General features: G+C 65.2%; 4 protein-coding genes across 4 annotated transcripts in view; 3 read left to right on the plus strand and 1 right to left on the minus strand.

Annotated features, from left to right (window-relative positions):
- F751_2829 (Magnesium-chelatase subunit H) overlaps window positions 1–3605 on the plus strand; it is a gene marked incomplete at both ends in the record, with an annotated part of 8546 nt that extends 4941 nt beyond the window's left edge. Inside the window, 9 exons of the mRNA XM_011398142.1 lie at window positions 8–106; window positions 222–285; window positions 484–615; window positions 809–1446; window positions 1691–1840; window positions 2012–2358; window positions 2654–2936; window positions 3245–3399; window positions 3566–3605. Coding sequence (XP_011396444.1) covers window positions 8–106; window positions 222–285; window positions 484–615; window positions 809–1446; window positions 1691–1840; window positions 2012–2358; window positions 2654–2936; window positions 3245–3399; window positions 3566–3605 — 1908 coding nt within the window. The remainder of the gene's footprint in view (window positions 1–7; window positions 107–221; window positions 286–483; window positions 616–808; window positions 1447–1690; window positions 1841–2011; window positions 2359–2653; window positions 2937–3244; window positions 3400–3565) is intronic.
- Window positions 3606–4100: 495 nt separating this feature from the next.
- On the plus strand, window positions 4101–17230 carry F751_2830 (Beta-amylase 1, chloroplastic; the record flags this gene model as incomplete). The annotated part of the gene is made up of 26 exons (XM_011398143.1): window positions 4101–4128; window positions 4241–4461; window positions 4586–4678; window positions 4794–5026; window positions 5219–5342; window positions 5614–5745; window positions 5982–6135; window positions 6353–6423; window positions 6571–6713; window positions 7227–7503; window positions 7896–8001; window positions 8773–9341; window positions 9718–9811; window positions 9935–10209; window positions 10423–10639; window positions 10856–11624; window positions 11905–12185; window positions 12666–12920; window positions 13085–13392; window positions 13555–13821; window positions 13945–14424; window positions 14590–14744; window positions 15073–15360; window positions 15620–15799; window positions 16020–16341; window positions 16637–17230. The coding sequence occupies 26 exons, from the start codon at window positions 4101–4103 to the stop codon at window positions 17228–17230; spliced, it is 6636 nt and encodes a 2211-aa protein (XP_011396445.1).
- Window positions 17231–17335: 105 nt separating this feature from the next.
- Window positions 17336–18912, minus strand: F751_2831 (hypothetical protein; the record flags this gene model as incomplete). The annotated part of the gene is made up of 5 exons (XM_011398144.1): window positions 17336–17392; window positions 17490–17594; window positions 17728–17833; window positions 18025–18145; window positions 18828–18912. 5 exons carry the CDS (start codon window positions 18910–18912, stop codon window positions 17336–17338), a joined length of 474 nt encoding a protein of 157 aa, XP_011396446.1.
- An 819-nt stretch (window positions 18913–19731) lies between these two features.
- F751_2832 (Exosome complex component MTR3) lies at window positions 19732–20859 on the plus strand (the record flags this gene model as incomplete). The annotated part of the gene is made up of 4 exons (XM_011398145.1): window positions 19732–19843; window positions 19954–20354; window positions 20493–20591; window positions 20683–20859. 4 exons carry the CDS (start codon window positions 19732–19734, stop codon window positions 20857–20859), a joined length of 789 nt encoding a protein of 262 aa, XP_011396447.1.
- Between the last annotated feature and the right edge of the window lie 141 nt (window positions 20860–21000).

Raw genomic sequence — 21000 nt, forward strand, 5'->3', positions numbered from 1 at the left:
GCTCAAGGAGCTGATCAGTAGCTACCAGTCGATGCGTGAGACGGGGCGTGCCTCCGCCGTCGCAGCCAGCATCATCGAGACGGCCCGGCAGTGCAACCTCGACAAGGTGTGGCGTTGTGTGGGAGGGCCAACTTGTGGGAGTACTGTTCACTGGCAGCCCAAGGAGGCAGTATTCACACACACACACACACATCATCATCATCATCTGTTGGCCCCAACAGGATGTGGAGCTGCCCGACGCCGAGGCCAGAGACCTCACCATGGAGGACAGGGACTCTGTCGTGGGTGCGTGGAAATCCAGAGCTTTGTGATGTGGTTGTTGGTTTGGAAGTATGATGGTATCATTCATGCCAACATCTGGGTGGCTGGGGAGCACTGTGCATCGTAGTGTCTCTATCGACCCTTGGATGTGCCCATGCATCCCAGCCGTTTGGGCTGATGGCGTACATCCCCTCCCCTCCTCCCCCATTCCCACCTCTCCAGGCAAGGTGTACCAGAAGCTGATGGAGATCGAGTCGCGGCTGCTGCCCTGCGGGCTGCACGTGGTGGGCGTCCCCCCCACTGCCGAGGAGGCCATCGCCACGCTGGTCAACATCGCCGAGCTGGACCGCCCAGGTGAGGGTGCTGGGCCTTGAATCCGGCTGTGCCCGCAGGTCCAGCGGTCAAAGGGAGGGCGGGTGGGGGGCGCCAGGGTCCAGCATTGGCTGCTGAGCTCAGACCCACCCTGCGTCCAGTGCCACCCATCCCTCAGATTCTGACCAAGCTCACAACCCCTCCTGATCCCCAAACCCAATGCCCCTCACATCAGATGCCGACCCACCGATCCGGGGCCTGCCCGGCATCCTGGCCCGGGCGGCAGGTCGCAGCATCGAGGAGGTGTACGCGGGCTCCAACCGTGGCGTGCTCAAGGACGTGGAGGACCTTGCGCTGATCACCGACACCTGCCGCGAGGCGGTGCGCGCCTTTGTCTCCGGCCAGGTGGACAGCGCGGGCCGCGTCAAGCGCTCCACCACCGGCGGCGGCCTGGGCCGCATGTTTGGGCTGGAGCGCGAGGCCTGGCTGGCGCCGCTGAAGGGCACGCCCTTCGCCCGTGCCAAGCGCGAGGAGCTGCGCACGCTGTTCGACTACCTGGCGGGCTGCCTGGCCAAGATCGTGCAGGACAATGAGCTGGGCGCGCTGAAGTCCGCGCTGCGCGGCGAGTACGTGGAGCCCGGCCCGGGGGGCGACCCCATCCGCAACCCGGGGGTGCTGCCCACCGGCAAGAACATCCACGCCCTGGACCCGCAGAGCATCCCCACCGCAGCGGCGGTGAAGAACGCCAAGGTGGTGGTGGACCGCCTGCTGGAGCGTCAGCGTCAGGAGATGGGTGGCAACTACCCAGAGAGCATTGCCGTCGTGCTGTGGGGCACCGACAACATCAAGACCTACGGCGAGTCTCTGGCCCAGGTCAGTTGGTAGACTGGTTGGGGAGGGGGGGAGGGGGATTGAAAAGAGAAGATGGTGCGTGACTGTGATTTGATCCAATGGGGTCTCTCATGGGCAAAGATAGAGAAGGATCATTGCAATTCTTAAACTTAATGAATCGCCATCACAGTAACACACCTCTCCATCGCACCTGTCAATCTTCACCCAAGTCTCAATCCCCATCTCCCATCTCACTCCCTTTCTTTCCTCCCCACCCCATTCTAAGGTGTGCTGGATGGTGGGCGTGCGCCCCGTCCCCGATGCGCTGGGCCGGGTCAACAAGCTGGAGCTGGTGTCCCTGGAGGACTTGGGCAGGCCCCGGATCGACGTCGTGGTCAACTGCTCCGGCGTCTTCCGCGACCTCTTTGTCAACCAGGTGCGTGTGGGGGGAAGGAACCTCAGGGGAATGCCTTGCTCGTGTCATTGCGGCGCCTTGCCAGCTGTCCTAACGCCCCAGGACCCGACATCCACATCCCGACTCCCACAACAAGAACCCCTCACACATCCCCCTGTCTCAACCCCACCTCCCCACCCCAACCCCAAACAGATGGCGCTGCTGGACCGCGCCATCAAGATGGCGGCTGAGCAAGACGAGCCGCTGGAGATGAACTTCGTGCGCAAGCACGCGCTGGCGCAGGCGGAGGAGACGGGGCGTAGCCTGCGCGACTCTGCCACCCGCGTCTTCAGCAACAGCTCCGGCTCTTACTCCTCCAACGTCAACCTGGCAGTGGAGAACTCTTCCTGGTCCGACGAGCAGCAGCTGCAGGAGATGTACCTGTCGCGCAAGTCCTTTGCCTTCAACTCCGACCGCCCCGGCGCGGGGGGGGAGGAGTCACGCGACATCTTTGTCTCCGCCCTGAAGACGGTGGAGGTGACCTTCCAGAACCTGGACTCGTCCGAGATCTCGCTCACTGGTGAGGGTGGTGGTGGGTGGTGGGCGGGTGGGGGTTGAGAGGGCCGAGTGGGGGTTGAGAGGGCCGGGTTGTGTGAATCGAAAGCCGAAAAGGAGGTCCCCATGAGCCCTCGTACACTCTTCTCTGACACCCTTGCTGTCCTGGTACTCCTCTGCTGCCCTACCCATCTCCTTGCGTCCCCTCCCTTCTCTTCCCTCCCTAACTTCACGAGTACACCACCCCATTTCTTCACACACACACCCACACACCCCAAAACAACAATACACAGACGTGAGCCACTACTTCGACTCCGACCCCACCAAGCTGGTCCAGGGCCTGCGCAGCGACGGGCAGAAGCCGCGCGCCTTCATCGCCGACACCACCACCGCCAACGCCCAGGTCCGGTCCCTGGGCGAGACGGTGAGGCTGGACGCGCGCACCAAGCTGCTCAACCCCAAGTGGTATGAGGGCATGCTGTCCAGCGGTTACGAGGGTGTGCGGGAGATCCAGAAGCGCCTGACGAACACCATGGGCTGGTCCGCCACCGCGGGCGCCGTGGACAACTGGGTGTACGACGAGGTGTGTGAGAGGGGGGGGAGGTGGGGGGGGGGAGTAGTTGTTTTCGAGCAAAGTATTTTGAGGGGTTTGGTACAGTTCAGTGAGCCTGCACAACTCACAGGCACATGCTTGTGTGCTGGAAGGACACTCCCAATGTATACAGACCAGGGCCTTTGCGACGGGAGCTGGGCACAAGACTGCAACAGCATGTTGTGGGAAAGCTGCTAGGGCAGCCCTTGCGCTTCCTTGCAGACATCCTTCGGCTCATCCCGTGTCTGTCACTCCTTCACAACCCCAAACCCTCCTCTCCCCCCAATCATCCCGCAAAGGCTAACAACACCTTCATCGACGACCCGGAGATGGCCGCGAGGTTGATGCAGGCCAACCCCAACTCCTTCCGCAAGCTGGTGGCTACCTTCCTGGAGGCCAATGGGCGCGGGTACTGGGAGGCATCCGAGGACCAGATCGAGAAGCTGCGCCAGATGTGAGGACGCGGGGTGGAGCGGCGTGTAAAGGGGGCAAGGAGGGTTCAGCTGCATTGCTCACCTGTGAATGATGCTGAGCGAGGCGCACCTGCGTGTGTCGGCCTGCATTCTGCCATGTGCTGTTGCAATGCCTCACTGCCCCACCCCACCCATGCTCAATTTCAGGTACACTGATGTGGAGGACAAGATTGAGGGTGTGGAGTAGAGAGGGTGCCCCTGAACAGTTCTCTTCGTTGTATTTCATGTTGAACCAAGCTGTGTCTTGTAAGTCAAGAGTAAATTTCCTAGCCAAGCAGCTGGATCGTTAGCTGTCAAGGCCTAAGAAAGCGCGGGTGTGTGCACATCCCGCGAAGCTGCAACGCCGTACTCCCCGACCCCTGGGCATGTGCCAGTTTGCTGTGCTGTGCGTGCCAGCGCCCCCGAGGCAGGGATGGAAAAATATGGTGGCCGAGGCAGGGCGTGATTCCTTCCCATCCCGATCGTCCAGAGGGTGATCTGCGCCGATACCCTTGGCGCATCGCGCTCCGCCGGGGTGCGCTGGGCTATGCTGCCCAGCCCCTGCAGGCCCACCACCAGCCAGTACACTCGCCTCGGTGCCTTTCATAGAAATCCACGTAGCATAGAGGTCAAACAGGGAGTGGGCAGGGTTTCGTCCCGCCCCCTGGGGTCAGGCGGACCCTTTCAAGGTAGCGCTCGGCCCATGGTGCCCCAGGCAGCTTGGGAGGCGGGTGAGTCTGGGGCAGGGCAATGGATTGCATGCTGCATCCGGCACTCGTGCCCGCACTGGACGGCACACACGTGCAGGCAACCCTCCCCACCCACCACAAACCCTGCGTGCAGGCCAACCTGGCTCGCACAGCAATTTTCAGAGTGCCAGGGTCAGCATGGGCGAGGAGGAGCCCGCCTCCTGCGCCACCACCTCCGTGCCGGTCATGGTGATGCTGCCGCTTGACACGGTGAACGCAGACGGCGTGTTTCGCTACGCCTCCTCCAAGTGGTTTTTACCCGCCATTCGCCAGCTGGCGGCCACTGGCATCCACGGCGTGGCCGTTGATGTGTGGGTGAGTGGCTCCAAGGGGAGGTAGTGGGTAGCCATGCATGGGGGTTTTCTGCTGGCCTGGGCACCTGGAAGCTTGCTGAGGAAGGGCCAGCATTGACCTCTCTATCCTCCCTTCCATTTGGCAGTGGGGAGCCGTGGAGAGGTCGCCCAGGAGGTATGACTGGAGTGGTTACCGCCAGCTCTTCTCCGCAATAAAGCCCCTGGGCCTAAAATTCCAGGTGAGATCCAGGATGCAGGGTCTGCTGGCCATACAAAAATTACAGGATCCTGCTTGCGGATGTTGGGGGGTTGTTTAACGTTCCCCACTCAAATGCGCATGCCCCCTTGCCCCAGGTGGTGATGAGCTTTCATGCCTGCGGGGGCAATGTTGGGGACAACGCCCTGGTGCCCCTCCCACCCTGGGTCCACAAGGTCGGCGACAGCGACCCTGACATCTTCTTCACCGACCGGCCCCGGGAGTCGAGCCCCGGGCAACGCAACCGGGAGTACATTTCCTGGTTTGCAGAGACGGAGCCGGGCTTGCTTCGAGGTCGCTCCGTCATGGAGTGCTACATTGACTTCATGAGGTGATTTGGGCACGCGCGGGCAGGGGGTTTGGTGACTTCAGCGGGGTGCCCTGTGGGGTGCAGTCGGCCGCCCTTGTGTCGATCGCTCCCTTCCAGTGATGCTGCTTGATGTTTGGCAAGGAGGAAGCAGGGAGAAAGAACAAGGGTGTGGGACAGCCATCTTCACAACGCCTTCCCTCACCATTGTCGAAGGGCATTCCGGGACGAGTTCATGGGCGAGCTGGGCTCGCTCATAGAGGAGGTAGTTGTCGGGTCTGGTCCGTGCGGAGAGCTGCGATACCCAGCCTACCCAGAGACAAACGGCTGGCGCTTTCCTGTGAGCACATGTTGGGGTAACTTTGTTATGGAGACGAGGGTGTGGGGTTGTGTGGCTGGATGATGAGTCAAGGAGGGAGCCGGGAGGCTGACTGAAGGGGTGTCCTGGGAGAGGATAGCTAGTGTGGCAGTGTATCAGGTTGGCGGATGAGGTTGTGGCCGCAGGGCCTGTTTGATTCTCTGAATGACAGTTGAGCAGTCGTTCAGAGGCCTCACACAGCTGGTCATCTTGGCAGCCGCCTGACTCGCGCCCACTGCACCCCTCGTCGCAGGGCATCGGCGAATTCCAGTGCTATGACAGGCGGGCCTTGGCCAGCCTGGCGCGCGCCGCAGGTGCCGCCGGCCACCCGGAGTGGGGGAACTCTGGCCCTTCAAACGCTGGGAGCTACAATTCACATCCAGAGGTGCGAGTGTCTCAACGTGCGGGGGTGCAAACGCGCATGAGGGGGGGTGATTCTGTCGACCATTCCGCTCCTAGGCCGGCAGCTCTGGAGCCGTGGGCCTGGGTGGTGGTGCTGCTGCGAGAGGGGTGTAGCCGTGCCAGTGCTCGCTTCTCATGTGCCGGCGTGCCAGGGGTCCAAACCTAATCCAGTCTTGCTCTTTTTGCCCACCAGCTCAGCATGCCCTCATCACAATGCAGGAGACGGGCTTTTTCCAGACCTGGAATGGGGGTTGGCAGTCCCCGCAGGGCGAGTTTTTCCTGGGCTGGTACTCGGACGCCCTCCTAGAGCATGGGGAGCGTATGCTCACGGCCGTGACTTCCGTGTTCAACTCCCCAGGGGGCTCAAGCAGCGGTGCGCATTATAATGAGTACTGGGGCAGACCGGGGTTGCCAACTGCCGGCAGGGTGCACAAGTGTGGGTATGTGCTAGAGATTGCCGGGGTCTAACAACTTTCATGCTGTCCCGTGCTGACCCTGTCGTCCCTGGGTCTGGCTCAACATACAGGTCCCAGGCATGCCTGCACCTCCCCTTACTTACACATACCCTTCCCCCCCCCCTTGGCTTGCAGGTGACCCCTCGCCCCGCAGCTCTGACACGATGGTGGGGTCGCCCCACACCTCGGTCGGGGTCGGAGGCACCGTGAGCCCGGCTCCCTCTAGCTCCCCCAACCCCCGCACCCGCGGCAGGGGCCCCCCATCACAACACCCAGGCGGCGGGCCTGTGGCGACGTGGCAGGGCGACGGACCGCCCCCGGCTTCCCCCAGCCACTCTTTCCACCTGCCCCAGCCCCCGCCGGCAAATGGCACCCCCGACGGAATGATGGCCGCCGTCAGTTTCGCCGGCATGGCGTCGCCCGGCGGCGCGGGAGGGTTCAACGGCCCCTTTGGCAGCGCCAGCCTGCTGCCCCCCGCCGCGCGGCCCGACCAGGAGTCGGCGGCGCAGCGTCTGCTGCCCCCCGCCGCGCGGCCCGGCCCGGACTCCGCCGCACAGCGGCTGCCCTGGAACTGCGTGGGCCTGGGCGCGCCGCCGGCCGCGCCCGCGCTAGCCCTGCGGCGCAGCCGCACCATGGAGACCCTGGGCGCCGCGGGCGGGGCGGACGCGGCGCTGGCCGGCCCCGGTGGCTCCGCCCACGGCCTGTCGCTGTGGCAGGCGGGGCGCAGCGGCTCCGTGGCCTCTGCGGCCGAGCTGGCGGCGGTGGCCGAGGCTGCGGCGGCGGTGGCGGCGCCCTGGGGCCGGCCCGGGGCCCCCGCGGCGGCCGCGGCGCCGCGCATGCACCACCAGCCCAGCTTCTCCTCCCTCCGCTCCTCGGTGTCCGGGGAGAACCTGGGCGGGGAGGAGACGGCGGCCGCGACGGCCGCTGCCGCGCGCCCCGGGCCGCGCGGCGCGTGCGTGGCGTTGTCGCTGAAGCTGGCGGGCGTGCACTGGTGGTACCAGACGCCCAGCCACGCCGCGGAGCTGACGGCGGGCTACTACAACACGCCGGAGCGCGACGGGTACGCCGCGCTGTGCGCGCTGTGCGCGCGCCACGGCGCAGCGGCCACGCTGACCTGCGTGGAGATGTGCGACGCTCAGCACCCGCCCGAGGCGCTGTGCGGGCCGGAGGGCGTGCTGCGACAGGTGCGCGAAGCCGCCGCTGCGCACGGCGTGCCGCTGGCGGGCGAGAATGCGCTGCCCTGCTTCATGCCGGCCTCCGTGGACGAGGCCGCGCTGGCGCGCATCGTGCGCAACTCGCGCGCCTGGGGCTCGCCGCTGGAGGAAAGCGCGGGGCGCGGAGCCGGGGGCGGGCGGGACGGGGCGGGCGGCCCGCCGTACCAGGTGGGATGGTGTGAAGGGGGGTGAGGGAGGTGATTGAAGGGGAGGAGGGGCGAGGGTTTTTTTGGGGGGGGGGGCCCTTGGAGGCCAGGCACGTCGGCCGTGGAGTTCCTCGGTCTGTGAGCTGTTTCGGAAGCTGCGACTACAGCTTGCTTTGCACCGACAGCATCCTTCAAGAGGGACCTGCCATGGCAGGGGCATGTCAGCGGTACCGGCCCCCGCAGCTCCACCCCTTCCTCATCCCCTAAGAAAAAACCAACAAAACATTACCCTCATCTTGTTCCCCACCCCCATCACAGCTGCCGCCCCTGAGGGGCTGCACCTTCCTCAGGCTGACCCGGGAGCTGATGGCGCCCTCCTACCAGGAGCACTGGGTGCGCTTCATGGCACAGATGAAGGTCAACGGTGGGCCCGCCAGGACGCAGACCCAGACCAAGCTGTAGGTCCTGGCGCGGGCCAACGGCGCGCCTGACTGCAGGGCGCTGCTCCTTGGCATCGATATCCGCAGGGACGCAGGGCATCGCTGGGATGCATACAATAAGTATTGTTGGACGGAATCCTCTGTCCGCCGGCAGCCTCGGGCCGAGGTGCGAGGCGTTGTTGATGACATACACGGCCCCGACTGTAAATGAAGGTCGGATGACCATGCCGCCGGAGTGAGCAGGGGCCATGCATGTCAGACGGGGTGGGGGGTGTCGGTGAGAGGGCCGAGGTACACACACTTTGAGCGCGCGAATGCATGGGCATCACAACGAGCAAAACGATTGGGGTTTCGCATCTTCACGGCCCTGGCGCAAGAGCCCACAACCCCTCCTTGACATACGATCAGCCTTCACAACATAATGGGTGATTGTGGTACATCAGGCCTCACCTGAGGGGAGGAGGTGGATATGGGAGCCGGGATGGCGTGGGACGCACTGGCGATCGGTGCGCGGACGCCGAGCATCCCAGCCAGCCCCACGCACGAGTTCACGGTCCCAGGCTCAACAAACCAAGTCTATGCCGTGTATGGAACGCGCGATGGGGGCCTCGCGCTCTGCTGCGCCCAGGTGGGAGTGGTGGGAGGGTGACGGGAGGTGTTGACGGGGTCTTGTGGGTGCGATCCCCAGCCTGTGATCGCCATGTGACTGACCCCTCCCGCTCCTGCACACCGGTCCACAACTCCAAAGTATCCAGAGTCTGCTCGGCCATCTGGCGACTCGGTGCCCCTGCACACGCTGCTGGTCACACCCGTGGCCGCGTCGCCCAGCGACCCGGTGGTACTGGTGCGCTGGGGAGGAGGCCCCACCGCCCTCGTGGCCGCCGCCACCGCCAGCGAACTAGTCGTTGTCTCCCTGGCCGGCACCCTAGGGATTGGCCCCTGGGAGAGCCACGCCGGGACAAGGACGGGCAAAGTGGTAGCGCGCCGGCCCCTGCCCTCCCCTCTCTCAGGCTGCAGTTGGACGGCTCGAGTCGACGGTCTGTTTGTGTGCCTGGCAGACGGCACGCTGAGCATGCTGCGCCTGGACTGGCCTGCGCGCCGCCTGACGGAGCACTGGACCATCCGCCCGCCGGAAGCACAGGGCACGCTGGCAGCGGGGCAGTCGCCGGCAGCGCCCGCCGCCTCGGCGGCTGCGCCCGCCTGCCGCGACCCGGCCGTCTCCGTCTGGTGGCCGCCGGCAGAGTCCGGCGCGCAGGGCTCGGGCGCGCGGCGCGAGAAGCTGCGCCACCCCTGCCCCGTCCTGGGCCTGGCCTGGAGCCGGCGCGTGCTGCGGAAGCCCGCAGCCACGGGCCTGGCCGGCGGGGGGCCCGGCGCGCTGAAGGACCACCCGGCCCTGCTCACCGTCGGCGCAGGTGTGATGGTGTGTTATCGCTGGGCGGTGAAGTACTGGAGGAGGGACTCGTTCCTGTGCTGGGTCAGTGCAGACCCAGGGGCGAATGTGTGGGGGCACTGAAACCTGCTCTGGATCATCATGCATTCGCACGGTAAGGATCCTGCCCACTCAGTCTTTGCCCGTGCCACGATGCTCCCTTGCCTACCACGCCACTGCACCCTGTCCTCTCCACACAGACGGGGATGTGCGGCTGTGGGTGGAGATGGCGCTGGTGCAGCCTGCCGCTGACCCGACCCAGCAGCCGCAGTTGGACTCCTTCTTCTGCATGGCCATGGTCATCCAGGGCCCCGCCCAGGGCTTTTACCCCGGCAGCCTGCGCGCCGCCTGGGCTGAGGAGGAGCGTGAGGAAGAGGAGGGTGACAAAGGATCGGGCCCAGGCGCGACGCACGACGCCGGCGACCTGACGCCGCGCCGCGCCCCGCCCGACGACGACCTGCTGTGGCTGGTGTCCCGCTGCCGCGCAGCTGAGGGCCCGCCCGGGATGGAGCCGGCTGGAACCGCACCCCACATATCCACGCTGACGCGGGTGCACGTCGTGCGCGCGCTGCAGGCGGTCGTGGTTTCTTCCTGGCGCGCCGAGGAGGGTCCCAGCAGTGCCGGCCCGGGCGCCGTCACCTCCGCGCAGGCGGTGCTCTGGGGCCAGCTGGAGCAGCGGAGGCCGAGGGGGGCGCACCACATGGACAGCCCTCCAAGTCTGACGTGCCGCCTGGAGGCGCGGGAGGGGTCCAGCACGATCCTGGTGCTGGAGTCGGCAGCAGCCGCCCCACCTGCCGTGCCGCGGCCAGAGGCAAGGGCTGGGATTCGGGGTGGTTGGGTGTGCACCTGGAAGGAGTCGGCCTCTGGCAGGTTTGCTGTTACAAGTTGAGACCTCCTGGCCTCTGCTTGTGCCCGGGCTCGCCGAGTCCCTCCAGAGCCAGGCCTGAACCTCCGCTTTCCCCCCCTCTACTGCCAGGTCAGGATTGACTGCAGCCGCTTCGCCACGGTCCCGGCCGCCGTCCAGGAGCCCGGCACCTTCTTCCGGCCTAGGCCCACCCCCCGCACCGCAGGGCTTCCGCCCGCTCTGACCCTGCTGAGCGCCTGGCGCGGCGCCGCCACGGGGCATGCGACTCCAGTCATAGACATCGCAGGGAGCCCCTACGGCGGCCAGCTGGGCAGCCTGGACTCCGGCGGTGGCCTCCTGCTGTGGGAAGCCGGCAGGCGGGGCGCGGGGGCGGCGCGCTGCCTGTTTCCAGCCCCGGGCAGCGCCAGCCTCGTGCCGCCAGGCGTGACAGTGCTGGCGATGTCACTGGTGAGTCTCGGGCACCATGGACGGCGCAACGGGGAGGGTGTCGGGCGGGCGGCGGGCGCGGCACCCGGCGCAGACGCGGGGGCGCGCTCCTACCGAGGGCCCGCCTCCGATGGCGACACGCGTTCTCGGCCCTTGCGGCGCCGCTGGCGGACGCAGGACGCCGCGCTGGCGCTGGCGACGACGGGCGACCTGGTGGTCGTGGGCGGGACCGGGGACGCGCTCGTGGAGGCCCTGCCGCCCGGAACGCGGGCTGTGGCCCTGCACGCGATTGCGGTGGCGGGCGGGGACCGTGGGGCGGCGCTCCTGCTGCTGGAAACCGCGGCGCAGGATCGGGCCGGCCCACGCCTGGCCTGGACGCTGCGCTGGGGGAAAGAGCGCTCGCTGACGGGCTGCGCTGAAGGGGCCTGGGGCGGGGCGGAGCATGTGCGAGTGCTGGGCGCAGGTTTGGATCTGCTGCTGAGCGCCGAGCGGGGAGCGCTGCGCGCCTGGCGCGCGGTCGAGCGCGACGGCGAGAGCGGGGCGGAACTGGTGCCGGCGGGGCTGTATGCGCTCCCCGACGAAGCAACCGTGCTGGTGGCGGCGGCGGGGGCCTGTGGCCTGGTGGCGGCCCTCACGGGCGGTCCCGCGCTGGCAGACTCTACACCACTCGCGGATGCCTCTGCTGGAAAGAAAGCTGCCGACCCCCCCACGTTGCTGCTGCACGTCTGGCGCGGCAGGCACGCCGCCGTCCAGACGCTGCCGCCCCTTGCGCGAGACGGAGTTACAACAGCGGCCTCCTTGGCCTGGGTGCCGCATGCCGTGGCACCGGCCCTGGCAGTGGTGCTGGGTGCCGATGCGCTGCTGTACTGCCAGCAGCCTGGCGGAAGGTGGGCACCCTCAGCGCGGCTGGACCTGGGCCAGCAGGGAGGCGCGCTGGCATGCCTGACCCCGGCGGGCCCCGGCGCCCTGGCCGCCGCCGTCGGGTCCTCCGTCGTTCTCCTGGACGCGGCAGGCCCTGATTTGGGATTCCACGGCTTGGCGAGGTGAAGAAGAGGGTAGTCTTGCGGGGGATTTGAAGCGCAAAACGTGATTGGCCGGCCTTGTCATCTGCTTGGGCCGTCTACCGGTGGACCGACCCTGCTCCCCTCATCCTTGCAATCACTCCAGGACGATAGCGGCCAGGCATGGGCCCCTGCCGGCGCACGGCGCCACGACGCTGGCAGCGCTGCTTGCCTGTGGGGCGCCTGGGGTGGCGGTCCACCTCCTGATCGCTCGAGCTGCTGCGCTGGAGGGCGGTGCGCCGGGTGGCGAGGCCGAAGCCGCGCTGCAGCGGGCGCTGGCGGCGCTGTGGGCGGCGTGGAGCGTCGCGCTGCGCCTTCCTGCCCTCCTGGCCGGCCTCAGGGAGGCGACAGCGACGCATGTTCATGGCTGGGAGCGAGAACGAAACGGTGGGCAAGGTGCAGGAGATATTGGACCCCAGCACACCGCAGAGGCCCCATGGGATGCAGCGGCCTTGTCCCCGGCAAGTGTCGCTCGTGCACCCCAGGACACTGGCATGCTGGACCTTGCGGCCTTTGGCATGGGCGGCGCATTTGATGCTGCAGCTCCAAGCACCGCTGGCACGCAGGCATCCACAGAGCCCACTGGCATGCTGGACCTTGCGGCCTTTGGCATGGGCGGCTTTGACACCGCACCCGCAAATGCCCCAGGCATGCCGTCCACAGTGGAGCCCACTGGCATGCTGGACCTTGCGGCCTTTGGAATGGGAGATATGGGCACCTTGCACGCCGAGGCATCTCACCAAGGAGGCCCCCTTGCAATAGAGCCACACACTGTCCCAGCCCTGGAGCCTGTCGAGGAGGAGGGACAGCTGCGGTGCAGTCGGGCCCAAGGAGGAACCTCGACAGCGTCCACTCGGTCTGAGGCAGACCCAGACCTGCCGGACCCCGAGCGGGTGACCGCAGCGATTTGTCGCCTGGGTAGCAATGGCGGCGGGGCTTTGGCGAGGGTCCTGGCTGCCAGCGATTCCGCAGGGCATGCCCGCCTCGACCCGGCGGGCAGGGCCTTCCTGGACCTAGCACGTGCGGCGGGCCACCACGGCATGCCACAGGGCGGGCTGGCAGCTTCCCTGCAGCTTCACTCCGGCCTGGGTCTGGAGGCGGTGGTCTGGGCACTCATGTCAGGTGGGTGTTGGAGGTGACTGTTTGAGCACGGGGTGTCTGTAGCGTGTGCTTTTTCTATGTTCAAACCCTGCCCTGGCCTGGCAGCCTGTGACTTGCACACAGGTCAGTGGGTGCAAGGTGGCTGGGCAAGAGAAGCTCAAATTCAAACTCCACTCACACCACAGGTACCCAGGAGGTGCTGCTGGAGGAGGCGCTGCCGAGCCTGGCTGCAGCAGTCGATGGCAGCACAGCAGCGTCCGAATCCGGCCCCAGCGCCGCCCCGAGCTTCTTGGGAACGAGGGCCGACGCCGGGCATGCCCAGCCGCCGACCTGGGAGGCCCTGAGGGCTGCCGGGGCCGGCTTCTGGCTGCGCGACCCGGGGCTGGTGCTGGATGTCGGCGAGAAGCTGGCCAAGGCCCAGTTCGCCGCGGCGCGGAAGCCGGACGCGTGCGCCCTGCTGTACGTCGCCCTGGGCAAGAAGGCGACGCTGCAGGTGCGGCACCTGTGTGTGGGGTGTGGGTCTCTCAGTCAGCCCCATGCGATGCAGCTGTGCTTCTCGAGTCCCTTTTAATTCTTGGAGTTCGCTCCTGCCTGCAAGAACGCAGTCTCAGCGAGCCCTCCCAATCCCCAACCCTCCCCACACACCGCAAAACAGGGCCTGTACCGCACCACCAACGCGCGCAAGCAGGCCGATTTCCTGGGGCGGGACTTTGGCCTGCCCGCCAACGCGCAGTCCGCCGCCAAGAACGCATTCGTCCTGCTGGGCCAGCACCGCTTCTCCCTCGCGGCGGCCTTCTTCCTCCTGGGCGGCCACGTGAGTGATGCGCTAGACGTGTGCGTGCGCGAGCTGAGCGACCTGCAACTGGCGCTCTTCATACGGCGCATCGTCGTGCTGGTGATGGGAGGGAAGGGCGGCGGCGTGGTGAAGGGGCGCAGCCTCGGAGCTGGCAGCGATGGCGCCGCTCCCGCCGGGCGGCCGCCGCCCGGCCCATCCCGCCTCCTGGACCGCCACATGAGCCTACACCAACCCGAGCACCATTCCCAGGACCACGCGAGTGGACCCAATGCACCCGCAGCCCCACATCACCTGGAAGACTGGGGCTGGGGGGCGGCAGCCCGCGCGGCGCTGCTGGGCGACGATGCCGGTCTGCTTTGCGCGCTGTGCTGGCGTGTGCGCTGGGAGAGGGGCGGCGCCCTGGCTGCCGCGCAGCTCCCCGCCCTCGCCGCCGCCCTGCTCCCGCACATTGTGGGTGTGGAGGCTGCTGTGTATGATGTCAAACGTGAACGTGATGGCGATGCCATCGATGATGCCGACCACGCGACCCTCCTGGCCCAGCAACTGCGTGGGGCGCTGACCGCGGCCGCCACAAGTCTGGACGCGGCGCGGTTGCCGCTGTTGGCACTGGGCTCCGCCGCCGCGGCCATCGCGATCGGCCCGGCCGCGAAGGAGGGCGAAGAGACTGGACTAAGTAAAACACTTGACCCTCTCACGCCGTTTCTCGCCCGCCTGGCCGCCAGCGCCCTGGTGGGCCTCACACGGTCTGATGAGGCCGTGGTCCCTTCAAGTAATGACACCTCAGCGGCGTTTGCTGAGTGCGCCCTGGCCGCCGCGGCGGAGGCAAGGTGGCCGCTGGACGCGGGGGCCGTCGCGGCCGCCGCCGCCGGGATGTGCGCGGCACTGGATGCCGAGGAGATGGCGTTTGCGCCGGAGGCCCTGCCCGAGCGGCTGGGGTCGGAGCGGGACAGCAGCTGCAGCACGCTGGGGCTGGGCGCGCTTTCCAGAGTCAGCTCCTCCTCGCGGGGCGGGGGGGAGGGCACGGCAGCGGCGGCCTGGGAGCTGAAGAGGTGGGTGCTGGGGGGTGAGGTTTGTGTATTTTGTTTTGGAGTGGGAGGAGGGGGGGTGAAATGGAAGTTGTAGGGGCCAGTTTTGAAGGCGATGGAGCGCTCTGTGTTGCACAGGGTCTGGTTTGTGAGGGTGCGGACAGTGTCGAGTCTGATGGCATCAGCAACCCCTTACCGAGAGGCCCCTGACTTGGGCCCCGGCTTCCCCAATCTCTTCCTGGTTGCCCTCACCTGGCACGCCTCGACTTGACTGTCAGAATCACCACCCTTCCCCTATTCAAGAAGTTGAAGCACGTGTTGCTCACCACTTCCTCACCCTCCGCCATCGCAGGCAGCCCATTGTCTGTGTGGACGGCGACCGGTGCGGGGCGCTGGCGCTGTGCTCGCTGACCTCCCCTGACGAGTTGGGGGGCAGGGCTCTCGTGGTGTCCACCCACCGCCACGGTCTCGTGGCCAGTGACGTCATTCCCCTGGAAAGCGCGGCGCACAGGGGCGCGGCCGAGGCCGGGTCCAGGCCGGAGACCCCGGTCTCCACCCCCGACGTCGGCGGCTTTCAGGCGCCAGCGGCGCAGGGCGGCATCTTTTCGCGCATCATCTCCCACATCTTCGACCAGGCCAGGTGGGGGGTGCTGGAGGAGAGGGGGGGGAGGCAGCGCGATGCTGGTCAAAGATGGATCGACCTTGATGCATCGCCTTGCAACGAGTGAAGTTGCATCATGCCTTCTGCGTGCACTCTCTCATGTATGGTGTGACTTGCGGTGGTGAAACCACCGCTGCATGCCGCCTCGAGGTGCAACCTCCCTTGGCAGCCAGCTGCATGGCCTACACCTGCAGGTGTCAACCTCCAGAGCCAACCTTCCCCCCAACTTCCTTCACAGCTGGGAGGAAAGCGAGAAGTGGGGATCCAGCACGATGGCCGAGTCCGATCTTGGGTTTGGGGGCTTCGTCGGCGGGCCCACCAGCCCCCACACGCCACCGGCCCGCGGCCACATCGACGGCCTGCCGGAGCTGGGCAGCATGCACGCCAGCGCCCTCTGCGCCCACCCCACCCGCCAGTTGTGAGTCCCTGGGATTGAGCGTGGGAATCAGGTCCTGGGTTTCAGGGGCCCTGTGGGGTGCGCCTCGCGGAGCGTTCGCTGGGAAGTGCCGTGAGGGTATGGTGGAGGTGCATGCACCTCAACACAAATGCACCCTCCTTTTGCAGCCTTGAATCAGTAGACGTCCTCACGTTCCAGTCCAATCCACCCCCTCAACCCCACAAACCCCCCTTCCTGCCAGCTTCTTGAGCGCGGATGGGCACGGCTTCGTGCACCTCTGGCAGTTTGGCGAGCGCGAGGCCTTGGCCTCTTTCACCCCCCTCCCCCCGCCCGACCTGGCCTCCTGGGGTTCTGGTTCCCTCCTCTCCATGGGCTCCCGCCTCTTCTCCGGCTCGCTGACCAGCCAGCTGGGGGGCTGGGGCTGCTGCCAGGACCTGGCATGGTCCCCCGCCGCCGACGCCTTTGCCGCGGTGGGTGAGGGCGGCGTGGTCGCCACCTGGCGCCTGGGCCGGCCCAAGGGTGTGGATGCCGACGGCCACGCCTGCGCCGAGTGGTGGCACCAGGTGAGGAGAAGAGGGGTGTAGGGGGTGGGAGGTGGGCAGGAAGGGAGGGTGGATAATGAGTGCTGTGTGCAGGAGAGGAGGCTTATTTCGCTGCTGTCATCTGATGCTCGAGTGGTTCAGGAAAGGGACATGATTGCTGGCAGACTGCCACGAGGACAGAGATGTAGAAGTGCGTGGAGGACAAAGTCTCCACTGTCCAGCTCTTCCTTCGCTCCCAGGTTTCCCGGGATCCTCACCAAAGCCCTGCACGTCACCGACCCTGCCTCTCCCCACCCAACCCCACAACAACCTGCAGTGCCTGGCCCGGAAGGGGCGGGCGGTGACATACATCGACGAGGCCGTCCTGGCGGTGGGCGGGGAGGATGCGTCCGGAAACCTGGTGCTGTGGGATTCGCGTGCCTGCAGCGCCGTGGCGCGCCTCCACCCGACCACCCCCGGCGACGGTGTCACGCGCCTGCTGGGCCCGAGTTCGGGGCTCTGGAGCCTGGCGGCGGGCACGGTGGGCGGCGCGGTAGTGGCCCTGGACCTACGGCGGCTGAGCGGCGCCGCCGCTCAGCCGGCGGCTGTGGGGGCGGGGGCACCGCCCGCGCTGCTGTGGCAGGCGGCGCACAAGAAGGCCGGGGCGGTGACGGCGCTGACGCGCCTGGCCGGCGGCTGGGTGGCGGCCGGGTACGCGGATGGCGACCTGCGCATGTTTGATCCCGGCCTGCCGTCCGCGCCGCTGGTGCTGAGGGAGGAGCGGGCACACGGCGCGCGATCCCGGCGGCGGGCGGCGGTTAGCGGCCTGGCGGGGTGCCCCGAGGGCCTGGTCAGCGCGGGGGCCGACGGGGCCGTGTTCCTCTGGACCCTGGAGCGTAGCCCTGAGGGCCAGTCCAGCGATTACAATTGATCGACGGGGGGAGCATGGGAAGGTGCATGCGGCCGATGGCTGGTTGTCACATGCACATCAGCATCAGGATGTGAGCGGGAGAGTCTCAATCAACCAGGTGTTGGGTCAGGACAAGGCGCGGTCGTTGGGGTTGGCGGGGTAGCCGCCGCTGGCATCGCACACCTGTAGGGGAGGACAGGAGGTGGTAGCAGCGTCTGAAAACTGGCTTGATGAGGTTATAAGGGCTATTCTCTGCCAACACAAGCACACGCCACCACACCTGGAACAGGTAGAACGCCGCCCCCTCGTTCACAGGGACTGGCAGGGGGTTGGCGCTGGAAAAGGGTTTGGCGTAGGTCCTCCCGATCATGACCCCAGGGCCGACCTGCGAGGGTTTGGGGTCACAGAATGGAGCTGAATGAATGAAGCAGAGTAAAGGACTGGCAGTGAAACGGACTGCAATTGTTGCCTGATGTCAATTTGATGGAGTGAAACTGCGCAGGGAGTGTCATCATCACCTGGCGAAGCTCATCGCGGGTGTTGGCGATGAGCCCATTCAGGATTCCTGCTCCCGTCTGGACCGAGTTGTAGTTCAGGATCCATGCCTCACGATCGCGGTCGCTCCTGCAGGGGGGATGGGTCGAGGCCTCTGGCTGACATGGGGATGACTAGGTAAGATGGGCATGAGAAACTGATAAACAGCTGGGTCAGAGATCGGAGAGACAGAGACATTTGGATGATTCTGCTTCACGTGAAGGGGCTCTGAGACCAGACGAACTGCTCCCGCTCCCCTTCAATACGCTTCCTCAACGCACCAAGCCTGTCCGACACCAATGGTGCCTGGGAACTGATCCTGGGTGGACAGTCCATTGGCCCAGACGCCGGCGTTCACAACAGAGCCGCCCAGTCCCACGGAATTATCCACGATGTTTTGGACTGGAATGAGGCCAGTGGAGGTGTCCAGGGTCCTGAGTGTGGAGGAGGAAGGTACCAAGTGTATTTTGGCATTTGTAATGATGGCAGAGGCTTGGGACTCCTATGTCAAGGAGATACGTCCACCTGCAAGCAGCCAGGGACAAACACGTCGTTCACACTCGGTACAATCCACTCACCCGAAATCTTTGCCCGACCAGCGCCCCAAGCCCAGGGAGTTGGCTCTGTTGGCACCTGAGGCTCCCGCAATGCAGCCCAGAACCGCGCCATGCAGGGGGAAGGCATCCCCTGACTTCGGATCCGGGGCACTTGCATATTGCTCGATCACCTGACTGCAAGCATGGGAACAGGTTTACAATGGCACATTGTTTGTTTGTAATATACCAGGTCGGGAGCTCGTAGCATATCCAAAGCTGCTCTGGCTTCTCGATATTCAGCATCCTCGGTGGCCGACACGGGACGGACCCAACCAGCTCCTCTACCTCATCCCTGACACTCACTCGTCATCGATGGTCTGAAGGTACTGGCAGTACTTTTGAAAACTGGTGTAGCCATCGGGGAGCTGGTAAGGCACACACTCATCTGCACGGCCGGAGCATGGAGGATCTCGGTCAGGAGATAAACACACAGGGGCTGGGACACTACGAAGGGAAGCCGATTTGTACTGCATGAGACCCATGATTACCAGCAGCTGCAAAGTGGGTCGCTGCAGCCATTGCAAGCATGAAAGACAGCGTCTTGCTGGCCCATGCCGCCCGAGTCCGAGCCATGGAAGTTGTACCCTTCAAACTTGCGGCAGCTGAGGGTACGGGAGGCTCAGTCGATTTGTTGGGCACAGTATTGCTTGGTCTCGGATTCAAGCGGGTATAAGTAGAACGTGGTAGAGACATTCACTGCCCGGCAGATGATATGTGGGTTTCGAGGCGGGCATGGGACGCGGTTTCGTTGGATCTCGGACAGTCCCGGAGAGTCGCAGGAGATCCTGATCGATTGCCCAACCTCCAAACGTGCACCGCTTTCATTGCCGCGCTTTTCATAAAAGTGGAATTTTTATAGGTTGTTGATTCTCAATTTGGTTTGTATGTCGGACCCTTTTCGAATTTTGTTGTGAAATGCCGTGTGCCACCAGGGGACTCTGCAACGCATGCCATGCAGAAGTAACAGAGCCGTCGCTTACAGACAGCTAGCGACAGAGCTATCACTTTGCTGATAAGATCATTCATTATCGAAAATTCCACGGCCAGATGTGGATGCTTGTCTGGGAGATTGCAAATGCCCATCCCAACCCCAGTTGTGTGAGGATCTCGGTGTCTTAAGAGATGAAGAGGCTTCCGTTCACATCAGCATGCCCTCCTACAATCGAAGTACTAATCATTCGGCCTCAAGGAATCAGAACCACGCCTTTTGCCCTGTCCTCCCACGGGGGGCTATCTCTCAGCATGGCCCGCACGCATGCGGGTGGGTTGCAGACGAGCAAGGTCGGAATACGCCATCGCTGCAAGGCACAAGTCTGGTCACAAAACCCACGCTTCGGCGAGTCATGATATTATTCTTGTCGTTCATTGGAGCATAGTATCAGCCCATGCATCATGGCCTTCACGAATAGCAGCGTGCCATTCTTCAGACATGACCGGCCGGCGGAGGTTATCGCTGATGGAAAGCGACTGGATGGGCGCGACAATGAGGAGTTTCGGACACTATGTAAGCTTTTTACAGGGGTAATTGTGACCTGAGAGGTGCCGTGGCAGACCATGCCATTGTTTGAGAGTGCGTGTGATGGTCTCACCCTCCACATTCACGGTCCATCACAGTCTTAAACTGCGGGACCATCAGCCAGGCGTCTGGATCGTCCTACGTGGAGCTGGGCAGCACAAAAGTGATGGTGGGCGTGTACGGCCCGCGCCAGTCCGATCGGTGGATGAAGTACAGCGAGCAGGGTTCCCTGGACTGCGACGTGCGGCTCGCGACCTTTGCAACGCGGCAGAGAGGGCGCCCCATCCAGACCCAGCTGGAGAAGGAGCTGTCTGCCCAGCTGGAAACGGCCCTGTCTGCCTCCGTCCTCCTGCACACCTTCCCAAAGGCAGTCCTGGATGTGCAATGCCTGGTGCTGGAGGCCGGCGGCTCCGTCCTCGCGGCCGTCATCGCCGCAGCCACCCTGGCCCTCGCGGATGCCAGCATAGAGCTGAGAGATCTGGTTTCTGCTGCGTCCGTGGTGAGGAGGCTCAAAAGACGCCGCTCATCGTGGACAGTTGGCATTGGGCCTGGTTGGAGACCCTGTCCGTGCCCGTGTCGGTGGTGTTCTGCAAGCCACCCCCCTGAGCCTCCTTCCTCTCAAACGCACACGTTGCAGAGCAGGGTGCAGGGCATCCAATTGCTGGATCCAACGGCGGAGGAGGAGTACCGGGAAGAAGCAGGGCTGGTGCTGTCTTTCATGCCCTGCCTCAACCAGGTGGGCGGGTGCGGCATAGCGAAGGTTTGCCGTGGTTCCCACTGCCTTGCAAAAGGTCTGGCGCAAGCGACGAGTTCCCTCCATTCTGCAGATCACATCGCTGACATCGCACGGGGTGTGGTCCAAGGACGAGCTAAGAGATGCTGTTGAGCTGGCGATGGGCGCATGCGAAGAAATCGATGCAGCCCTCAGGGATCAGCTCGTGCAGAACGCATCACAGCGGAGGGACCCGCCGGTCTTGGATGAGGATGACAATGAGAATGCATGACCTGATTACATACTGTATGCATAATTACTTATTCTTGGGAGGTCCCAAGGAGGTGCAGAGAGCCGATGCTGTATCTGGGCAGATATCTCAACGCCCCAGATCCCATTTTAAATCGCGTGGGCGGGGAGTCTGAAGCGCCGA

The sequence above is a fragment of the Auxenochlorella protothecoides genome, assembly GCF_000733215.1.
Source record: "Auxenochlorella protothecoides strain 0710 unplaced genomic scaffold scaffold30, whole genome shotgun sequence".
NCBI lineage: Eukaryota > Viridiplantae > Chlorophyta > Trebouxiophyceae > Chlorellales > Chlorellaceae > Auxenochlorella > Auxenochlorella protothecoides.